The following is a 17,903-nucleotide window of genomic DNA, read 5'->3' as shown; positions in this document are numbered from 1 at the left end:
CCAGTGTCATCTCTTCTTTATCATACAGTGCCATCTCTCCTGTGCCCCTAGTGCCATCTCCTCTGTCCCCAGTGTCATCTCTTCTGTATCATACAGTGTCATCTCTCCTGTGCCCCTAGTGCCATCACTTCTGTGCTCTCCTGCTCCCTCTCCTCTGTGCCCCCAGTGCCATCTCATCTGTGTCCTCCAGCTTCATCTACTCTGTGTATCCAGCCCTATCTTGTCTGTGTCCTCCAGCTGTATATCCTATATGCTTCCAGTGCCATCTCCTTTCTGCCATCAGTGCCATATCCTCTGTATCCCCAGAGCCATCTCCTCTGTGTCCTCCTGCTCCATCTCCTCTGTGCCCCCAGTGCCATCTCTTCTGTGTCCTCCTGCTCCATCTCCTCTGTGCCCCAATGCCATTCCTTTGTGTCCTCCAGCTCTATCTCCTTTGTGCCTCCAAATGTATCTTCTCTGTGCCACCAGCTCCATCTTCTCTGTGCCCCCAATGCCATTCTCCTCTGAGACCCCAGTGCCATCTCCTCTGTGCCCCCAGTGCCATATCCTTTGTGCCCCTCGTGTCATATACAGTAACACAATAAGAGTGAGTACGGCTGTACCTGCTTTATTTTCAGTAAAAATATTCCACTGGTTAAGTATCAGGGCTGTTCATGGTTGTAAGGCATCTGCTGGTGTGTACAGAAACTCTGCGACACCCTCAGCCTGTACACATATATTTCCAGCATATTATACCAATACATTCTTATTTGTCTTCTGCATTTCAGTATAATGTGAACTGCAATGAAATTAGGTCCTTGCCTGATATCATCATAACAATTGATGGAATGGATTACCCTATACCCGCGAGTGCTTATATAAACCAGGTGAGAGGGCATACTGACTATGAGAAGTCTATGGTGATGTGTCACCAGGTGAGAGGACATACTGACTATGAGATAAGTCTATGACGATGTGTCACCAGGTGAGAGGACATACTGACTATGAGATGAGTCTATGGTGATGTGTCACCAGGTGAGAGGGCATACTGACTAGGAGATAAGTCTATGGTGATGTGTCACCAGGTGAGAGGACATACTGACTATGAGATAAGTGTATGGTGATGTGTCACCAGGTGAGAGGACATACTGACTATGAGATAAGTCTATGGTGATGTGTCACTAGGTGAGAGGACATACTGACTATGAGATAAGTGTATGGTGATGTGTCACCAGGTGAGAGGACATACTGACTATGAGATAAGTCTATGGTGATGTGTCACTAGGTGAGAGGACATACTGACTATGAGATAAGTCTATGGTGATGTGTCACCAGGTGAAAGGACATACTGACTATGAGAAAGGTGTATGGTGATTTGTGACCAGGTGAGAGGACATACTGACTATGAGATAAGTCTATGGTGATGTGTCACCAGGTGAGAGGACATATTGACTAGGAGATAAGTCTATGGTGATGTGTCACCAGGTGAGAGGACATACTGACTAGGAGATAAGTCTATGGTGATGTGTCACCAGGTGAGAGGACATACTGACTAGGAGATAAGTCTATGGTGATGTGTCACCAGGTGAGAGGACATACTGACTAGGAGATAAGTCTATGGTGATGTGTCACTAGGTGAGAGGACATACTGACTAGGAGATAAGTCTATGGTGATGTGTCACCAGGTGAGAGGACATACTGACTATGAGATGAGTCTATGGTGATGTGTCACCAGGTGAGAGGACATACTGACTAGGAGATAAGTCTAGTGTCACCAGGTGAGAGTACATACTGACTATGAGATAAGTCTAGTGTCACCAGGTGAGAGTACATACTGACTATGAGATAAGTCTATGATGATGTGTCACCAGGTGAGAGTACATACTGACTATGAGATAAGTCTATGGTGATGTGTCACCAGGTGAGAGGACATATTGACTAGGAGATAAGTCTATGGTGATGTGTCACCAGGTGAGAGGACATACTGACTAGGAGATAAGTCTATGGTGATGTGTCACTAGGTGAGAGGACATACTGACTATGAGATAAGTCTATGGTGATATGTCACTCGGTGAGAGGACATACTGACTATGAAATAAGTCTATGGTGATGTGTCACCAGGTGAGAGGACATATTGACTAGGAGATAAGTCTATGGTGATGTGTCACCAGGTGAGAGGACATACTGACTAGGAGATAAGTCTATGGTGATGTGTCACCAGGTGAGAGGACATACTGACTATGAGATAAGTGTATGGTGATGTGTCACCAGGTGAGAGGACATACTGACTATGAGATAAGTCTATGGTGATGTGTCACTAGGTGAGAGGACATACTGACTATGAGATAAGTCTATGGTGATGTGTCACCAGGTGAGAGGACATACTGACTATGAGATAAGTGTATGGTGATCTGTCACCAGGTGAGAGGACATACTGACTATGAGATAAGTCTATGGTGATGTGTCACCAGGTGAGAGGACATATTGACTATGAGATAAGTCTATGGTGATGTGTCACCAGGTAAGAGGACATACTGACTATGAGAAAGGTGTATGGTGATTTGTCACCAGGTGAGAGGACATACTGACTATGAGATAAGTCTATGGTGATGTGTCACCAGGTGAGAGGACATACTGACTATGAGATAAGTCTATGGTGATGTGTCACCAGGTGAGAGGACATACTGACTATGAGATAAGTCTATGACGATGTGTCACCAGGTGAGAGGACATACTGACTATGAGATAAGTCTATGGTGATGTGTCACCAGGTGAGAGGACATACTGACTAGGAGATAAGTCTATGGTGATGTGTCACTAGGTGAGAGGACATACTGACTATGAGATAAGTCTATGGTGATATGTCACTCGGTGAGAGGACATACTGACTATGAAATAAGTCTATGGTGATGTGTCACCAGGTGAGAGGACATATTGACTAGGAGATAAGTCTATGGTGATGTGTCACCAGGTGAGAGGACATACTGACTAGGAGATAAGTCTATGGTGATGTGTCACCAGGTGAGAGGACATACTGACTATGAGATAAGTGTATGGTGATGTGTCACCAGGTGAGAGGACATACTGACTATGAGATAAGTCTATGGTGATGTGTCACTAGGTGAGAGGACATACTGACTATGAGATAAGTGTATGGTGATGTGTCACCAGGTGAGAGGACATACTGACTATGAGATAAGTGTATGGTGATCTGTCACCAGGTGAGAGGACATACTGACTATGAGATAAGTCTATGGTGATGTGTCACCAGGTGAGAGGACATATTGACTATGAGATAAGTCTATGGTGATGTGTCACCAGGTAAGAGGACATACTGACTATGAGAAAGGTGTATGGTGATTTGTCACCAGGTGAGAGGACATACTGACTATGAGATAAGTCTATGGTGATGTGTCACCAGGTGAGAGGACATACTGACTATGAGATAAGTCTATGGTGATGTGTCACCAGGTGAGAGGACATACTGACTATGAGATAAGTCTATGACGATGTGTCACCAGGTGAGAGGACATACTGACTATGAGATAAGTCTATGGTGATGTGTCACCAGGTGAGAGGACATACTGACTATGAGATAAGTCTATGGTGATGTGTCACCAGGTGAGAGGACATACTGACTATGAAATAAGTCTATGGTGATGTGTCACCAGGTGAGAGGACATATTGACTATGAGATAAGTCTATGGTGATGTGTCACCAGGTGAGAGGACATACTGACTATGAGATAAGTCTATGACGATGTGTCACCAGGTGAGAGGACATACTGACTATGAGATAAGTCTATGGTGATGTGTCACCAGGTGAGAGGACATACTGACTATGAGATAAGTCTATGGTGATGTGTCACCAGGTGAGAGGACATACTGACTATGAAATAAGTCTATGGTGATGTGTCACCAGGTGAGAGGACATATTGACTAGGAGATAAGTCTATGGTGATGTGTCACCAGGTGAGAGGACATACTGACTAGGAGATAAGTCTATGGTGATGTGTCACCAGGTGAGAGGACATACTGACTATGAGATAAGTGTATGGTGATGTGTCACCAGGTGAGAGGACATACTGACTATGAGATAAGTCTATGGTGATGTGTCACTAGGTGAGAGGACATACTGACTATGAGAAAGGTGTATGGTGATTTGTCACCAGGTGAGAGGACATACTGACTATGAGATAAGTCTATGGTGATGTGTCACCAGGTGAGAGGACATACTGACTATGAGATAAGTCTATGGTGATGTGTCACCAGGTGAGAGGACATACTGACTATGAGATAAGTCTATGACGATGTGTCACCAGGTGAGAGGACATACTGACTATGAGATAAGTCTATGGTGATGTGTCACCAGGTGAGAGGACATACTGACTATGAGATAAGTCTATGGTGATGTGTCACCAGGTGAGAGGACATACTGACTATGAGATAAGTCTATGGTGATCTGTCACCAGGTGAGAGGACATACTGACTAGGAGAAACGTCTATGTTGATGTGTCACCAGGTGAGAGGGCATACTGACTATGAGATAAGTCTATGGTGATCTGTCACCAGGTGAGAGGACATACTGACTATGAGATAAGTCTATGGTGATGTGTCACCAGGTGAGAGGACATACTGACTAGGAGATAAGTCTATGGTGATGTGTCACCAGGTGAGAGGACATACTGACTATGAGATAAGTCTATGGTGATGTGTCACCAGGTGAGAGGACATACTGACTATGAGATAAGTCTATGGTGATGTGTCACCAGGTGAAATACATGGTTGTCAAATATAATGATATATGTAAAAGACAAAGGTTTCGCATTCTCCTACCTATGGCTGTGTCACAGCAAAGATACAAGAGGAGAGTGTCATCAAAAGTGATGCACACATTTATATATATAATCTGACATTGGATAAACTGACTATGATACCTAATGTTACTTGGGACATTCCGAGTTATAGGATGACACACAAACTAAGAAATTGTGTCATTAGCGTAGACATTAACGTTCCGGTGAATCCAGTGTCCACCGCTGTGGTTATAGTCGGCGGTTTTGTTTAGTGTTGGATCTGAAAGTATTGTAGCCGCCCAGTGAGTCTGTGTAATGGAAGCCACGCTATGACCCCCTGAGCGTGTATGCATCATCCTAATCACGTATGTTCTATGTTACCAGTTTCCCGGATCATGTAGCAGCGGTTTCCAGTCCACCTCTGGCCCTTGGATTCTGGGAGACATTTTCATCCGTGAATATTTTGTGGTGTTTGACCGGAGTAATAACAGAGTTGGATTCGCCTCAGCTGTCAAAATGTAGTGGTTACTTATTGTATAAAGAGATTGGACCTATGAGAAGACAGAGTTTAAGCCACGTAATAAGTGATTGTAATTCGTATAACTTCAGCTTATTCCTAATAATAAATAATAAAATTTTAGCAGTAATTCGTGGAATGGAATTTGACTTGAATGTCCTATCTGTAAGAATGATAACATGACTGCCTCCATATTGCCTTGGATCATTTCAGGGGATGTTTATTAAACAATATTTTCTGGCTATCCCCTGGGAAAATAAAATTCGGGAGGTATCCACAAATATTAGCCACTTTCCTGGCAATGTTACATGGTTTTCACCTACACCAGTCAGATACACAGTGAGGGCGGCTGCAGGAAGAAAACCTTCCTACAGCTGCTGCTCACAGAGGGACATCCCCCAGTGTCCATAGCACTGCGGATCGGTCAGCACATCAGGAACCCCCACACAGCGGCTCCCCTTTGTGTATCAAAATAAAGGTTGCTACGGTCGTAATTTTCCTGATGTTCCAATGGTGACGATCCGATGTTCCGATGTTTTTTTAAATAAAATAATTTTGGATACGTTTACATACATGTTCTTCACCTAATTCACAAAATCTACAATTTCTGAGCAGCTTTTAGAAAACAAATTGTCTGTTAAATAATTAAGGATCCCCAGAATTTGACATGGAGGGGCCGCAGCACCTCAATTACCAGCTACAAAGCAGTCCCATAGGTTTCCAGTCCCATGGTCTCTGCAGCTAATGCCATTTGTAGATGGTATTTGCCTATGGTAGTGTAAGGGTATTTATTCGGAGAAGGATCCTCTGGATCCCACCCCAGCACCCCTCCCTGAAGCGTTGGTTGCTGGCCGCGCATGTGCAGTAAGTACACAGGCCAGACCAGGGCTCTCATCGCTGCCATTTGTGCTAGTTTTGTGTGAATTGTTTCATTTTCCCGCTGATATCACATCTGCCCTAGAAAGGCTGATTGTGATAAATATGCCGCTTTCTCCTTGGGATAATGTACGCCATTTCTCAGTGTGAGGGTTTGTAGTCAGAACTTGATTATGCAATTGTTTCAGAATATGAGGTGAAGGCAGAGCCAGCGCTACCCGCTCAGCAAAGTCCTGCCAAGCAGGGAGGCACCGGAATGATGAGGCACTCTCCGGCACCGGAATGATGAGGCACTCTCCGGCACCGGAATGATGAGGCACTCTCCCTGCTCTGCTGCTGCCAGCCGTGCTGCGCCTGTCATACTGTATTAGAGGCAGCGGCACCGGCAGAAAAAAGAAATCACAACTCATCCGCATAGACTGGGGGGTCCCCACACATGTTTCTGGCGAGGGGCTGCGGATGAGGAACAGGTGGCACTGGGCAGGGTGAGCGCGGGGGACATACAACGTGCTGTAGCTGACTGGTGCCCTGTGTCAGTGTGCACTGTGCCCTGACAGACTGGACCACCCTGCCCCCCTCTCCATGTCACTCACACTCTCAGCCCTACTGATGCTCCGCCCCTTCTCATCTTTATCTCTACCCTCCTTACCCTGAGTCTCCGCCCCTTCTCATCTTTATCTCTAGCCTCCTTACCCTGAGGCTCCGCCCCCTTCTCATCTTTATCTCTAGCCTCCTTACCCTGAGGCTCCGCCCCCTTCTCATCTTTATCTCTAGCCTCCTTGAAAGGATATGTCCCTATATTCTTTAACCCTCGATGTGATGGCCTCTCAGACGTCTGTGAGTGTAAACCTTTAGCCACAAGGAACATGCACAACACAAGCAGTAAAGATTCACACTGTTTATTGTTCGTTTAACAAAAGTATATAAAAGAAAGGATTTAGGGCGTGTATATCCCAAGTCAATAACTAATTGGACAGAACACAAAAAGGGGCTAACATAACATGATTGGCTAGGAACTGCCGCAGTGGAAGGATATGCATATATGGGCAAGTTTGTATTTCAAATAGGGAGGTTGTTCACACGGTATAAGAAAAAGATAAGAGACAAGGACAGTAGCAAGGAATGTGCTGGAACATTAAGTTCTATAACACAAGCAATTCTATGACATTGAAGCAGAGACGAGCTTTAACCCTTTCAATCCCCTCTTAGAATCATTATTGTTATACTATATGATTCTTGCAAAGCTTACGTCTTTCTGCACACCAATGGCGCAATTTTTAGCCTGAGCGGGAGTTGCAGTAATTGTTGGGCATTTTAAGAAGGGTTAATCGTTGAGTTAATGATGTTCCGTGTTTACCCTTTTCATCTAAGGCTTCAGCGGGCTTATAGCCCCATGGGGTACCTGTGTTCCAGGCAGCCGCGGACCATGAGCTGCAATCATTTCCCCAGTTATGGCCTGTAACGCAAATATAGGGTACCTCGGGGCTTAGGTTGTCTGTGGTGTCAGCGCGGATCTGGTAGTCAACAGACTTTTGGACAGCAGCTAGTTGGGGGAATTGGAAATAATCTAGTATGTAGGTTGCGGTGTATGTGGTGGAAGAGTTATACCATAGTGTCAGTTTCCCTTATTCTGAGTTATATCAACCTCAGTCATTGAGAGGGGAAAATGGGCCAGTAGGGCTATCAAGATAGTCCCCAGGGTAAAGATAGGGGGCAGGTTCTTCATCGTTTTCTGTTCTTCTGTCTTCGCTAGGTGGGAGGTCAGGGCTGTCTGCCCCGGTTCGTACCTCACTGGAATCACTTGCTTCCCTCTCTAGGTCTGGTCTAGGAACCTTTTTTACTCGGGATGCATGGATCCAGGTAGGACTTTCCTCTGTCAGGACTGCTGTTCGGGTAACTGCTACGACCTCTGTCTCTGGACCATAGGTGAAGTCTCCTGGGCTCTTGTTCCTGGGGAGCACCTTCACCACGACTCTGTCTCTGACTTTAAAGGGGTGTGTAGGTTCCTGTGGATTCAAAGGGTTTTTACAAACAACCTCATGTTCAATTTCATTCAGTTTTGTTATCAGGGACCTGACATACTCTTCTCTGATGAGTTCTAGATCTCCTTCCTGTATTACTAGTGGTTTCTTAGCCCAGGGTGTAGGAAAAGGGTCTACCCATTAGTATTTCAAAGGGTTCAAAGGGTGAGTATCCTAGAGTTTTCTGTGGGGTCATTCTGATTTCTGCTAGGATAATGGGAAGGACCTGCTTCCACTTGTGGAAGGTACCTCCTGTGGCCTTCCTTAGTTTGTCTTTGAGGGTCCTATTCATTCTTCCTACGACCCCTGAACTCTGCAGGTGGTACGGGATGTGAAACTTCCACTCCACCTGCAGAGCTTTTACTAAGGCCTGTGTGATTTTGGCTGTAAAGGCTGAGCCTTTATCACTATTTATTTGCAGGGGGCACCCCCATCTAGGGATGATTTTCTGTGTTAGGATTCTTGCTACTGTCTTGGCATCCTCTGACTTAGTTAGGAATACTTCTGGCCAGCGAGAGAACATATCTACAATGACCAGGGCATATTCTTGTTTACCTGTACCAGGGATATGGGTAAAATCAATTTGTAAGTGTGTAAAAGGGGTGGTGGGGTATTCAAGATGCTGGTGTTTAGCTTTATTAGGGTTGTTAGGGTTGTTCCTGAGGCAAGTGATGCATCTGCTAACATACTGGTCCACAAGTGATTTGGCATTAGTAACATAAAAATCATTGGTTAGTAGGAGGAGTGTTGTGGCTTCACCACGGTGACCAACACCACGGCACTGGGCAACGAGCAAAGGGGCACTGGACTGGGGTATACAGGGTTTCCCCTCTTTGCAGATTAATCCTGATTTAGGATTTTTTCTGCAGAATTGGGTAAGTCCAGTCGGAGAGATCAGTATTAGTCGCAGCAGCTTGAAGTTGAGTGAGCAGATGGACGCTGTCAAGGGAGGGACATGCTCTAGTGAGTGCAATGAGTTCTGCAGCTTGCGCGGACTGATAAGGTATTGGCAGGGTTTCCAACACAGTGTCAGGGAGGGTGACAATGGCATAGCCAGCCTGGTATGTATTGTCATTGGGTCTACTACAGGAGCCGTCAACAAAAACTATGTCTGCGCCTGGTATGGGAACGGGAGACATGTCAAGTCTGGGAGAAGTTTCAGCTTCAATGGAAGCAGCACAGCCATGTAGGTCGGGTGATTCATCCTCGGGACCTTTCAAGCCTAAAAGGGCATTGAGAATGGGTGCAGGGCCAGAAGAACTAGCAGTGTACTTAATGGTAAGGGTAGGGTTACTCAAAAGGAGTACTTCATATCCACTAAGGCGTTGTGCTGACATGTGCTGTGTGTGTAAGCCTTTAAGTATTGCCAGGACATCATGTGTGGTGTGGAGTACTGTGATGTGGCCCAAAGTGAGGGCAGTGGCCATTTCCGCAACCATTGCACAGGCTGCCAAAGCCCTGAGGCAGGCAGGCATACCTTGCACAGACACTGGCATGACCTTGGAAAAAAAATGCCACGGGGCGCAACTTCCCTCCATGAAACTGTGTGAGCACCCCCGCCATGGTTTTACAATTGTCCCTTGCATATAGATGGAAAGGTAGTACATAATTGGGGAGGCCAAGTGCCGGACTTTTCATCAACATACATTTTAAACTTTCATATGCAGTTAACATTTCTTGTGACCATTGTACAGTTTTAGGTTTGTCCTTCAGTGTGGCTTGTCTCAAAATGTTATCATAATAAGAGCAATCAGAAATCCACTGTCTGCAGTAATTTACCATACCCAGGAAGGACAGTAGTTCCTTCTGGGTAGTTGGGGTGACCAGGCCCAATACAGACTGTATGCGTTGTGGACTGACTTTCCTCTCTCCCTGAGTGAGCACAAAACCTAAGTAATCAACATGCTTTTTACACCATTGCATTTTTGTTTTGGACACCTTGTGTCCACATTCACAAAGCCAGTTTAGTAATGAAACACCATCCTCTCGGCAGGCCTCCTCAGTTTGACTACAGAGCAGCAGATCATCTGCATACTGTAGCAGGACTGAACCATGGTGAGGTTGCCAGGGCCCCAATGTGGCCTGGAGACAACAGGTGCGTCAATAATCTGCACCAGGTAAGTTGTTTACCCTTAAAAGAAAAGGCAAAAAGTAATTGTGTCTGTGAATCTACAGGTATGCTGAAAAAAGGCATTCTTCAAATCAATTACAGAGAAGAACTAGCATCTGCAGGGATTGCAGAAATGAGTGAGTTTACATCTGGAACAATTGGTGCAATTGGGACAATTAACTGATTGATCGCTCTGAGATCCTGTACAAATCTTATACTGCCATCAGCTTTGGCAACAGGGTTCACAGGAGTACAGTATGGTGATACAATATGTCTGAGAATACCCTGTTGTAAGAATTGCTGTATCATGGGGCGGAGACCTTCTATCTTTTCTGGTGAGAGGGGATACTGCATAGGTCAGAACACAAAACACTGGTTGTTGCACCGCTGTCCACTAAAAAGGGAATTTTACTTCCATTTATAATAAGTGGCAGCAGAGGTGAATCTTTACTATGACGGGTGAGTTGAATAAAGGCTGGGATACCCTCCTCCGGGCCCCGTCAGTGCGCGGGGTCTTTGGAATGTAAGGGGGAGGGAGAGGGTTTTCAAAGATTTTACAGTTTCTCACTTCTTCGCTTCTGTGCTGTTGGGAACTGACATTTTTGTAATCCTCCATATAGAAAGGGTAATTACTGCCTTCCCGTAGGAATGGGTCCTGTCCTGCTTTCTCTGTCCATCCCGCTAAATTATCCACCCATGGGTTAACTAAGTAATACTCTGAGGTAGAGTTGCGGGCGACATACATCTTGCATGTCTCACCAGGGAGGGGCGGGGGATATGTAGTTTTTTTTTTTTTTTTTCTCTGACTAGAGCCCATTGTCAGACAGTAATATAAATCAACAGTACAACTTTAAAAGAAAATATCTAAAATTTACAACACTCTACTTACTATATGCATCAGCTAACCAGTTAATTAGTCATTGACAATATCACAATATTATCTGTATAGTGAGAACATGAAATCTTTTGACGTGTACGATACTTACCATTCGTACAAGATGTCAGAAAAATACAGCGTTTTAAACAGGAAGCAGGAAAAGTGTTTGAGTAAAGATATCTGGCAGACGAAAACTTACCAGCCGTCTGGACCAAATATAAGAACTTATCTCACTACAAACATACAAGAATATATAGACGATCAAATCGAGGTATTCTCTACGTTACGTATAGACCCCAGGTCTATTTTTAAGTATCCCAGATACTAACGTCACGTTATGTATAGACTCCCAGGTCTATTTTAAGTATCCCAGATACTAACGTCTTTGGAGAATTGCGCTTGGACCCCTGGTCCCTTCTCAGACGTATCTTTAAGTCCCAGACATTAAAGATGTTTGGTCACGTGTTCCCAGAACACTGACACGGATTCAGCTTCAGTGTATGACCGCAATCCCGTATGGCAAAGACAGACAATAAATTCTCTATCTTTACCATCCAGGGACGATCACTGAATCGCGGACGTAGCCCCCACTTGAAAGGATATGTCCCTATATTCTTTAACCCTCGATGTGATGGCCTCTCAGACGTCTGTGAGTGTAAACCTTTAGCCACAAGGAACATGCACAACACAAGCAGTAAAGATTCACACTGTTTATTGTTCGTTTAACAAAAGTATATAAAAGAAAGGATTTAGGGCGTGTATATCCCAAGTCAATAACTAATTGGACAGAACACAAAAAGGGGCTAACATAACATGATTGGCTAGGAACTGCCGCAGTGGAAGGATATGCATATATGGGCAAGTTTGTATTTCAAATAGGGAGGTTGTTCACACGGTATAAGAAAAAGATAAGAGACAAGGACAGTAGCAAGGAATGTGCTGGAACATTAAGTTCTATAACACAAGCAATTCTATGACATTGAAGCAGAGACGAGCTTTAACCCTTTCACTCCTTACCCTGAGGCTCCGCCCCCTTCTCATCTTTATCTCTAGCCTCCTTACCCTGAGGCTCCGCCCCCTTCTCATCTTTATCTCTAGCCTCCTTACCCTGAGGCTCCGCCCCCTTCTCACCTTTATCTCTAGCCTCCTTACCCTGAGGCTCCGCCCCCTTCTCATCTTTATCTCTAGCCTCCTTACCCTGAGGCTCCGCCCCTTTCTCATCTTTATCTCTAGCCTCCTTACCCTGAGGCTCCGCCCCCTTCTCACCTTTATCTCTAGCCTCCTTACCCTGAGGCTCCGCCCCCTTCGCATATTTATCTCTAGCCTCCTTACCCTGAGGCTCCGCCCCCTTCTCACCTTTATCTCTAGCCTCCTTACCCTGAGGCTCCGCCCCCTTCGCATATTTATCTCTAGCCTCCTTACCCTGAGGCTCCGCCCCCTTCGCATATTTATCTCTAGCCTCCTTACCCTGAGGCTCCGCCCCCTTCGCATATTTATCTCTAGCCTCCTTACCCTGAGGCTCCGCCCCCTTCGCATATTTATCTCTAGCCTCCTTACCCTGAGGCTCCGCCCCCTTCTCACCTTTATCTCTAGCCTCCTTACCCTGAGGCTCCGCCCCCTTCGCATATTTATCTCTAGCCTCCTTACCCTGAGTCTCCTCCCCTTCTCATCTTTATCTCTAGCCTCCTTACCCTGAGTCTCCGCCCCTTCTCATCTTTATCTCTACCCTCCTTACCCTGAGTCTCCTCCCCTTCTCATCTTTATCTCTAGCCTCCTTACCCTGAGTCTCCTCCCCTTCTCATCTTTATCTCTACCCTCCTTACCCTGAGTCTCCTCCCCTTCTCATCTTTATCTCTAGCCTCCTTACCCTGAGGCTCCGCCCCCTTCTCATCTTTATCTCTAGCCTCCTTACCCTGAGTCTCCTCCCCTTCTCATCTTTATCTCTAGCCTCCTTACCCTGAGTCTCCGCCCCTTCTCATCTTTATCTCTAGCCTCCTTACCCTGAGTCTCCTCCCCTTCTCATCTTTATCTCTAGCCTCCTTACCCTGAGTCTCCGCCCCTTCTCATCTTTATCTCTACCCTCCTTACCCTGAGTCTCCTCCCCTTCTCATCTTTATCTCTAGCCTCCTTACCCTGAGTCTCCTCCCCTTCTCATCTTTATCTCTACCCTCCTTACCCTGAGTCTCCTCCCCTTCTCATCTTTATCTCTAGCCTCCTTACCCTGAGGCTCCGCCCCCTTCTCATCTTTATCTCTAGCCTCCTTACCCTGAGTCTCCTCCCCTTCTCATCTTTATCTCTAGCCTCCTTACCCTGAGTCTCCTCCCCTTCTCATCTTTATCTCTAGCCTCCTTACCCTGAGGCTCCGCCCCCTTCTCACCTTTTTCTCTAGCCTCCTTACCCTGAGGCTCCGCCCCCTTCGCATCTTTATCTCTAGCCTCCTTACCCTGAGGCTCCGCCCCCTTCTCACCTTTATCTCTACCCTCCTTACCCTGAGTCTCCTCCCCTTCTCATCTTTATCTCTAGCCTCCTTACCCTGAGGCTCCTCCCCCTTCTCATCTTTATCTCTAGCCTCCTTACCCTGAGTCTCCTCCCCTTCTCATCTTTATCTCTAGCCTCTTACCCTGAGTCTCCTCCCCTTCTCATCTTTATCTCTAGCCTCCTTACCCTGAGTCTCCGCCCCTTCTCATCTTTATCTCTAGCCTCCTTACCCTGAGGCTCCTCCCCTTCTCACCTTTATCTCTAGCCTCCTTACCCTGAGTCTCCTCCCCTTCTCATCTTTATCTCTAGCCTCCTTACCCTGAGTCTCCTCCCCTTCTCATCTTTATCTCTACCCTCCTTACCCTGAGTCTCCTCCCCTTCTCATCTTTATCTCTAGCCTCCTTACCCTGAGGCTCCTCCCCCTTCTCATCTTTATCTCTAGCCTCCTTACCCTGAGTCTCCTCCCCTTCTCATCTTTATCTCTAGCCTCCTTACCCTGAGTCTCCTCCCCTTCTCATCTTTATCTCTACCCTCCTTACCCTGAGTCTCCTCCCCTTCTCATCTTTATCTCTACCCTCCTTACCCTGAGTCTCCTCCCCTTCTCATCTTTATCTCTAGCCTCCTTACCCTGAGTCTCCTCCCCTTCTCATCTTTATCTCTAGCCTCCTTACCCTGAGTCTCCTCCCCTTCTCATCTTTATCTCTAGCCTCCTTACCCTGAGTCTCCGCCCTCTTCTCACCTTTATCTCTAGCCTCCTTACCCTGAGTCTCCGCCCCCTTCTCACCTTTATCTCTAGCCTCCTTACCCTGAGGCTCCGCCCCCTTCTCATCTTTATCTCTAGCCTCCTTACCCTGAGGCTCCGCCCCCTTCTCATCTTTATCTCTAGCCTCCTTACCCTGAGGCTCCACCCCCTTCTCACCTTTATCTCTAGCCTCCTTACCCTGAGGCTCCGCCCCCTTCGCATATTTATCTCTAGCCTCCTTACCCTGAGGCTCCGCCCCCTTCTCACATTTATCTCTAGCCTCCTTACCCTGAGGCTCCGCCCCCTTCGCATATTTATCTCTAGCCTCCTTACCCTGAGTCTCCTCCCCTTCTCATCTTTATCTCTAGCCTCCTTACCCTGAGTCTCCGCCCCTTCTCATCTTTATCTCTACCCTCCTTACCCTGAGTCTCCTCCCCTTCTCATCTTTATCTCTAGCCTCCTTACCCTGAGTCTCCTCCCCTTCTCATCTTTATCTCTAGCCTCCTTACCCTGAGGCTCCGCCCCCTTCTCATCTTTATCTCTAGCCTCCTTACCCTGAGTCTCCTCCCCTTCTCATCTTTATCTCTAGCCTCCTTACCCTGAGTCTCCGCCCCTTCTCATCTTTATCTCTAGCCTCCTTACCCTGAGTCTCCTCCCCTTCTCATCTTTATCTCTAGCCTCCTTACCCTGAGTCTCCGCCCCTTCTCATCTTTATCTCTACCCTCCTTACCCTGAGTCTCCTCCCCTTCTCATCTTTATCTCTAGCCTCCTTACCCTGAGTCTCCTCCCCTTCTCATCTTTATCTCTACCCTCCTTACCCTGAGTCTCCTCCCCTTCTCATCTTTATCTCTAGCCTCCTTACCCTGAGGCTCCGCCCCCTTCTCATCTTTATCTCTAGCCTCCTTACCCTGAGTCTCCTCCCCTTCTCATCTTTATCTCTAGCCTCCTTACCCTGAGTCTCCTCCCCTTCTCATCTTTATCTCTAGCCTCCTTACCCTGAGGCTCCGCCCCCTTCTCACCTTTATCTCTAGCCTCCTTACCCTGAGGCTCCGCCCCCTTCGCATCTTTATCTCTAGCCTCCTTACCCTGAGGCTCCGCCCCCTTCTCACCTTTATCTCTAGCCTCCTTACCCTGAGTCTCCTCCCCTTCTCATCTTTATCTCTAGCCTCCTTACCCTGAGTCTCCTCCCCTTCTCATCTTTATCTCTAGCCTCCTTACCCTGAGGCTCCGCCCCCTTCTCACCTTTATCTCTAGCCTCCTTACCCTGAGGCTCCGCCCCCTTCTCACCTTTATCTCTAGCCTCCTTACCCTGAGGCTCCGCCCCCTTCGCATCTTTATCTCTAGCCTCCTTACCCTGAGGCTCCGCCCCCTTCTCACCTTTATCTCTAGCCTCCTTACCCTGAGTCTCCTCCCCTTCTCATCTTTATCTCTAGCCTCCTTACCCTGAGTCTCCTCCCCTTCTCATCTTTATCTCTAGCCTCCTTACCCTGAGTCTCCGCCCCTTCTCATCTTTATCTCTACCCTCCTTACCGTGAGTCTCCTCCCCTTCTCATCTTTATCTCTAGCCTCCTTACCCTGAGGCTCCTCCCCTTCTCACCTTTATCTCTAGCCTCCTTACCCTGAGTCTCCTCCCCTTCTCATCTTTATCTCTAGCCTCCTTACCCCGAGTCTCCTCCCCTTCTCATCTTTATCTCTAGCCTCCTTACCCTGAGTCTCCGCCCCTTCTCATCTTTATCTCTAGCCTCCTTACCCTGAGTCTCCTCCCCTTCTCATCTTTATCTCTACCCTCCTTACCCTGAGTCTCCGCCCCTTCTCATCTTTATCTCTAGCCTCCTTACCCTGAGTCTCCTCCCCTTCTCATCTTTATCTCTACCCTCCTTACCCTGAGTCTCCTCCCCTTCTCATCTTTATCTCTAGCCTCCTTACCCTGAGTCTCCTCCCCTTCTCATCTTTATCTCTACCCTCCTTACCCTGAGTCTCCTCCCCTTCTCATCTTTATCTCTAGCCTCCTTACCCTGAGTCTCCTCCCCTTCTCATCTTTATCTCTAGCCTCCTTACCCTGAGTCTCCTCCCCTTCTCATCTTTATCTCTACCCTCCTTACCCTGAGTCTCCTCCCCTTCTCATCTTTATCTCTAGCCTCCTTACCCTGAGTCTCCTCCCCTTCTCATCTTTATCTCTAGCCTCCTTACCCTGAGTCTCCGCCCCTTCTCATCTTTATCTCTAGCCTCCTTACCCTGAGTCTCCGCCCCTTCTCATCTTTATCTCTAGCCTCCTTACCCTGAGTCTCCTCCCCTTCTCATCTTTATCTCTACCCTCCTTACCCTGAGTCTCCTCCCCTTCTCATCTTTATCTCTAGCCTCCTTACCCTGAGTCTCCTCCCCTTCTCATCTTTATCTCTACCCTCCTTACCCTGAGTCTCCTCCCCTTCTCATCTTTATCTCTACCCTCCTTACCTTGAGTCTCCTCCCCTTCTCATCTTTATCTCTAGCCTCCTTACCCTGAGTCTCCTCCCCTTCTCATCTTTATCTCTACCCTCCTTACCCTGAGTCTCCTCCCCTTCTCATCTTTATCTCTAGCCTCCTTACCCTGAGTCTCCTCCCCTTCTCATCTTTATCTCTAGCCTCCTTACCCTGAGTCTCCTCCCCTTCTCATCTTTATCTCTACCCTCCTTACCCTGAGTCTCCTCCCCTTCTCATCTTTATCTCTAGCCTCCTTACCCTGAGGCTCCTCCCCTTCTCATCTTTATCTCTAGCCTCCTTACCCTGAGTCTCCTCCCCTTCTCATCTTTATCTCTAGCCTCCTTACCCTGAGTCTCCTCCCCTTCTCATCTTTATCTCTAGCCTCCTTACCCTGAGTCTCCTCCCCTTCTCATCTTTATCTCTAGCCTCCTTACCCTGAGGCTCCGCCCCTTCTCATCTTTATCTCTAGCCTCCTTACCCTGAGTCTCCGCCCCTTCTCATCTTTATCTCTAGCCTCCTTACCCTGAGTCTCCTCCCCTTCTCATCTTTATCTCTACCCTCCTTACCCTGAGTCTCCTCCCCTTCTCATCTTTATCTCTAGCCTCCTTACCCTGAGGCTCCTCCCCTTCTCACCTTTATCTCTAGCCTCCTTACCCTGAGTCTCCGCCCCTTCTCATCTTTATCTCTAGCCTCCTTACCCTGAGTCTCCTCCCCTTCTCATCTTTATCTCTACCCTCCTTACCCTGAGTCTCCTCCCCTTCTCATCTTTATCTCTAGCCTCCTTACCCTGAGGCTCCTCCCCTTCTCATCTTTATCTCTAGCCTCCTTACCCTGAGTCTCCTCCCCTTCTCATCTTTATCTCTAGCCTCCTTACCCTGAGTCTCCTCCCCTTCTCATCTTTATCTCTAGCCTCCTTACCCTGAGGCTCCGCCCCTTCTCATCTTTATCTCTAGCCTCCTTACCCTGAGTCTCCTCCCCTTCTCATCTTTATCTCTAGCCTCCTTACCCTGAGTCTCCGCCCCTTCTCATCTTTATCTCTAGCCTCCTT

General features: G+C 47.2%; 1 protein-coding gene across 2 annotated transcripts in view; it reads left to right on the top strand.

Moving 5' to 3' along the window:
• LOC134931926 (pepsin A-like) overlaps nucleotides 1-5,808 on the top strand; it is a 254,244-nt gene extending 248,436 nt beyond the window's left edge. For both annotated transcript variants that reach the window (XM_063925812.1, XM_063925820.1), the window contains exons 8-9: nucleotides 768-866; nucleotides 5,159-5,808. In XM_063925812.1, the coding sequence (XP_063781882.1) occupies nucleotides 768-866; nucleotides 5,159-5,296 (237 nt within the window). In that variant the 3' untranslated portion in view covers nucleotides 5,297-5,808. The remainder of the gene's footprint in view (nucleotides 1-767; nucleotides 867-5,158) is intronic.
• Nucleotides 5,809-17,903: the final 12,095 nt, after the last annotated feature.

Source organism: Pseudophryne corroboree, chromosome 1 (assembly GCF_028390025.1).
Source record: "Pseudophryne corroboree isolate aPseCor3 chromosome 1, aPseCor3.hap2, whole genome shotgun sequence".
Classification (NCBI taxonomy): Eukaryota; Metazoa; Chordata; class Amphibia; order Anura; family Myobatrachidae; genus Pseudophryne; species Pseudophryne corroboree.
Note: the sequence above shows the minus strand (reverse complement) of the source record. Positions and strands in the feature narration are given on the sequence as shown.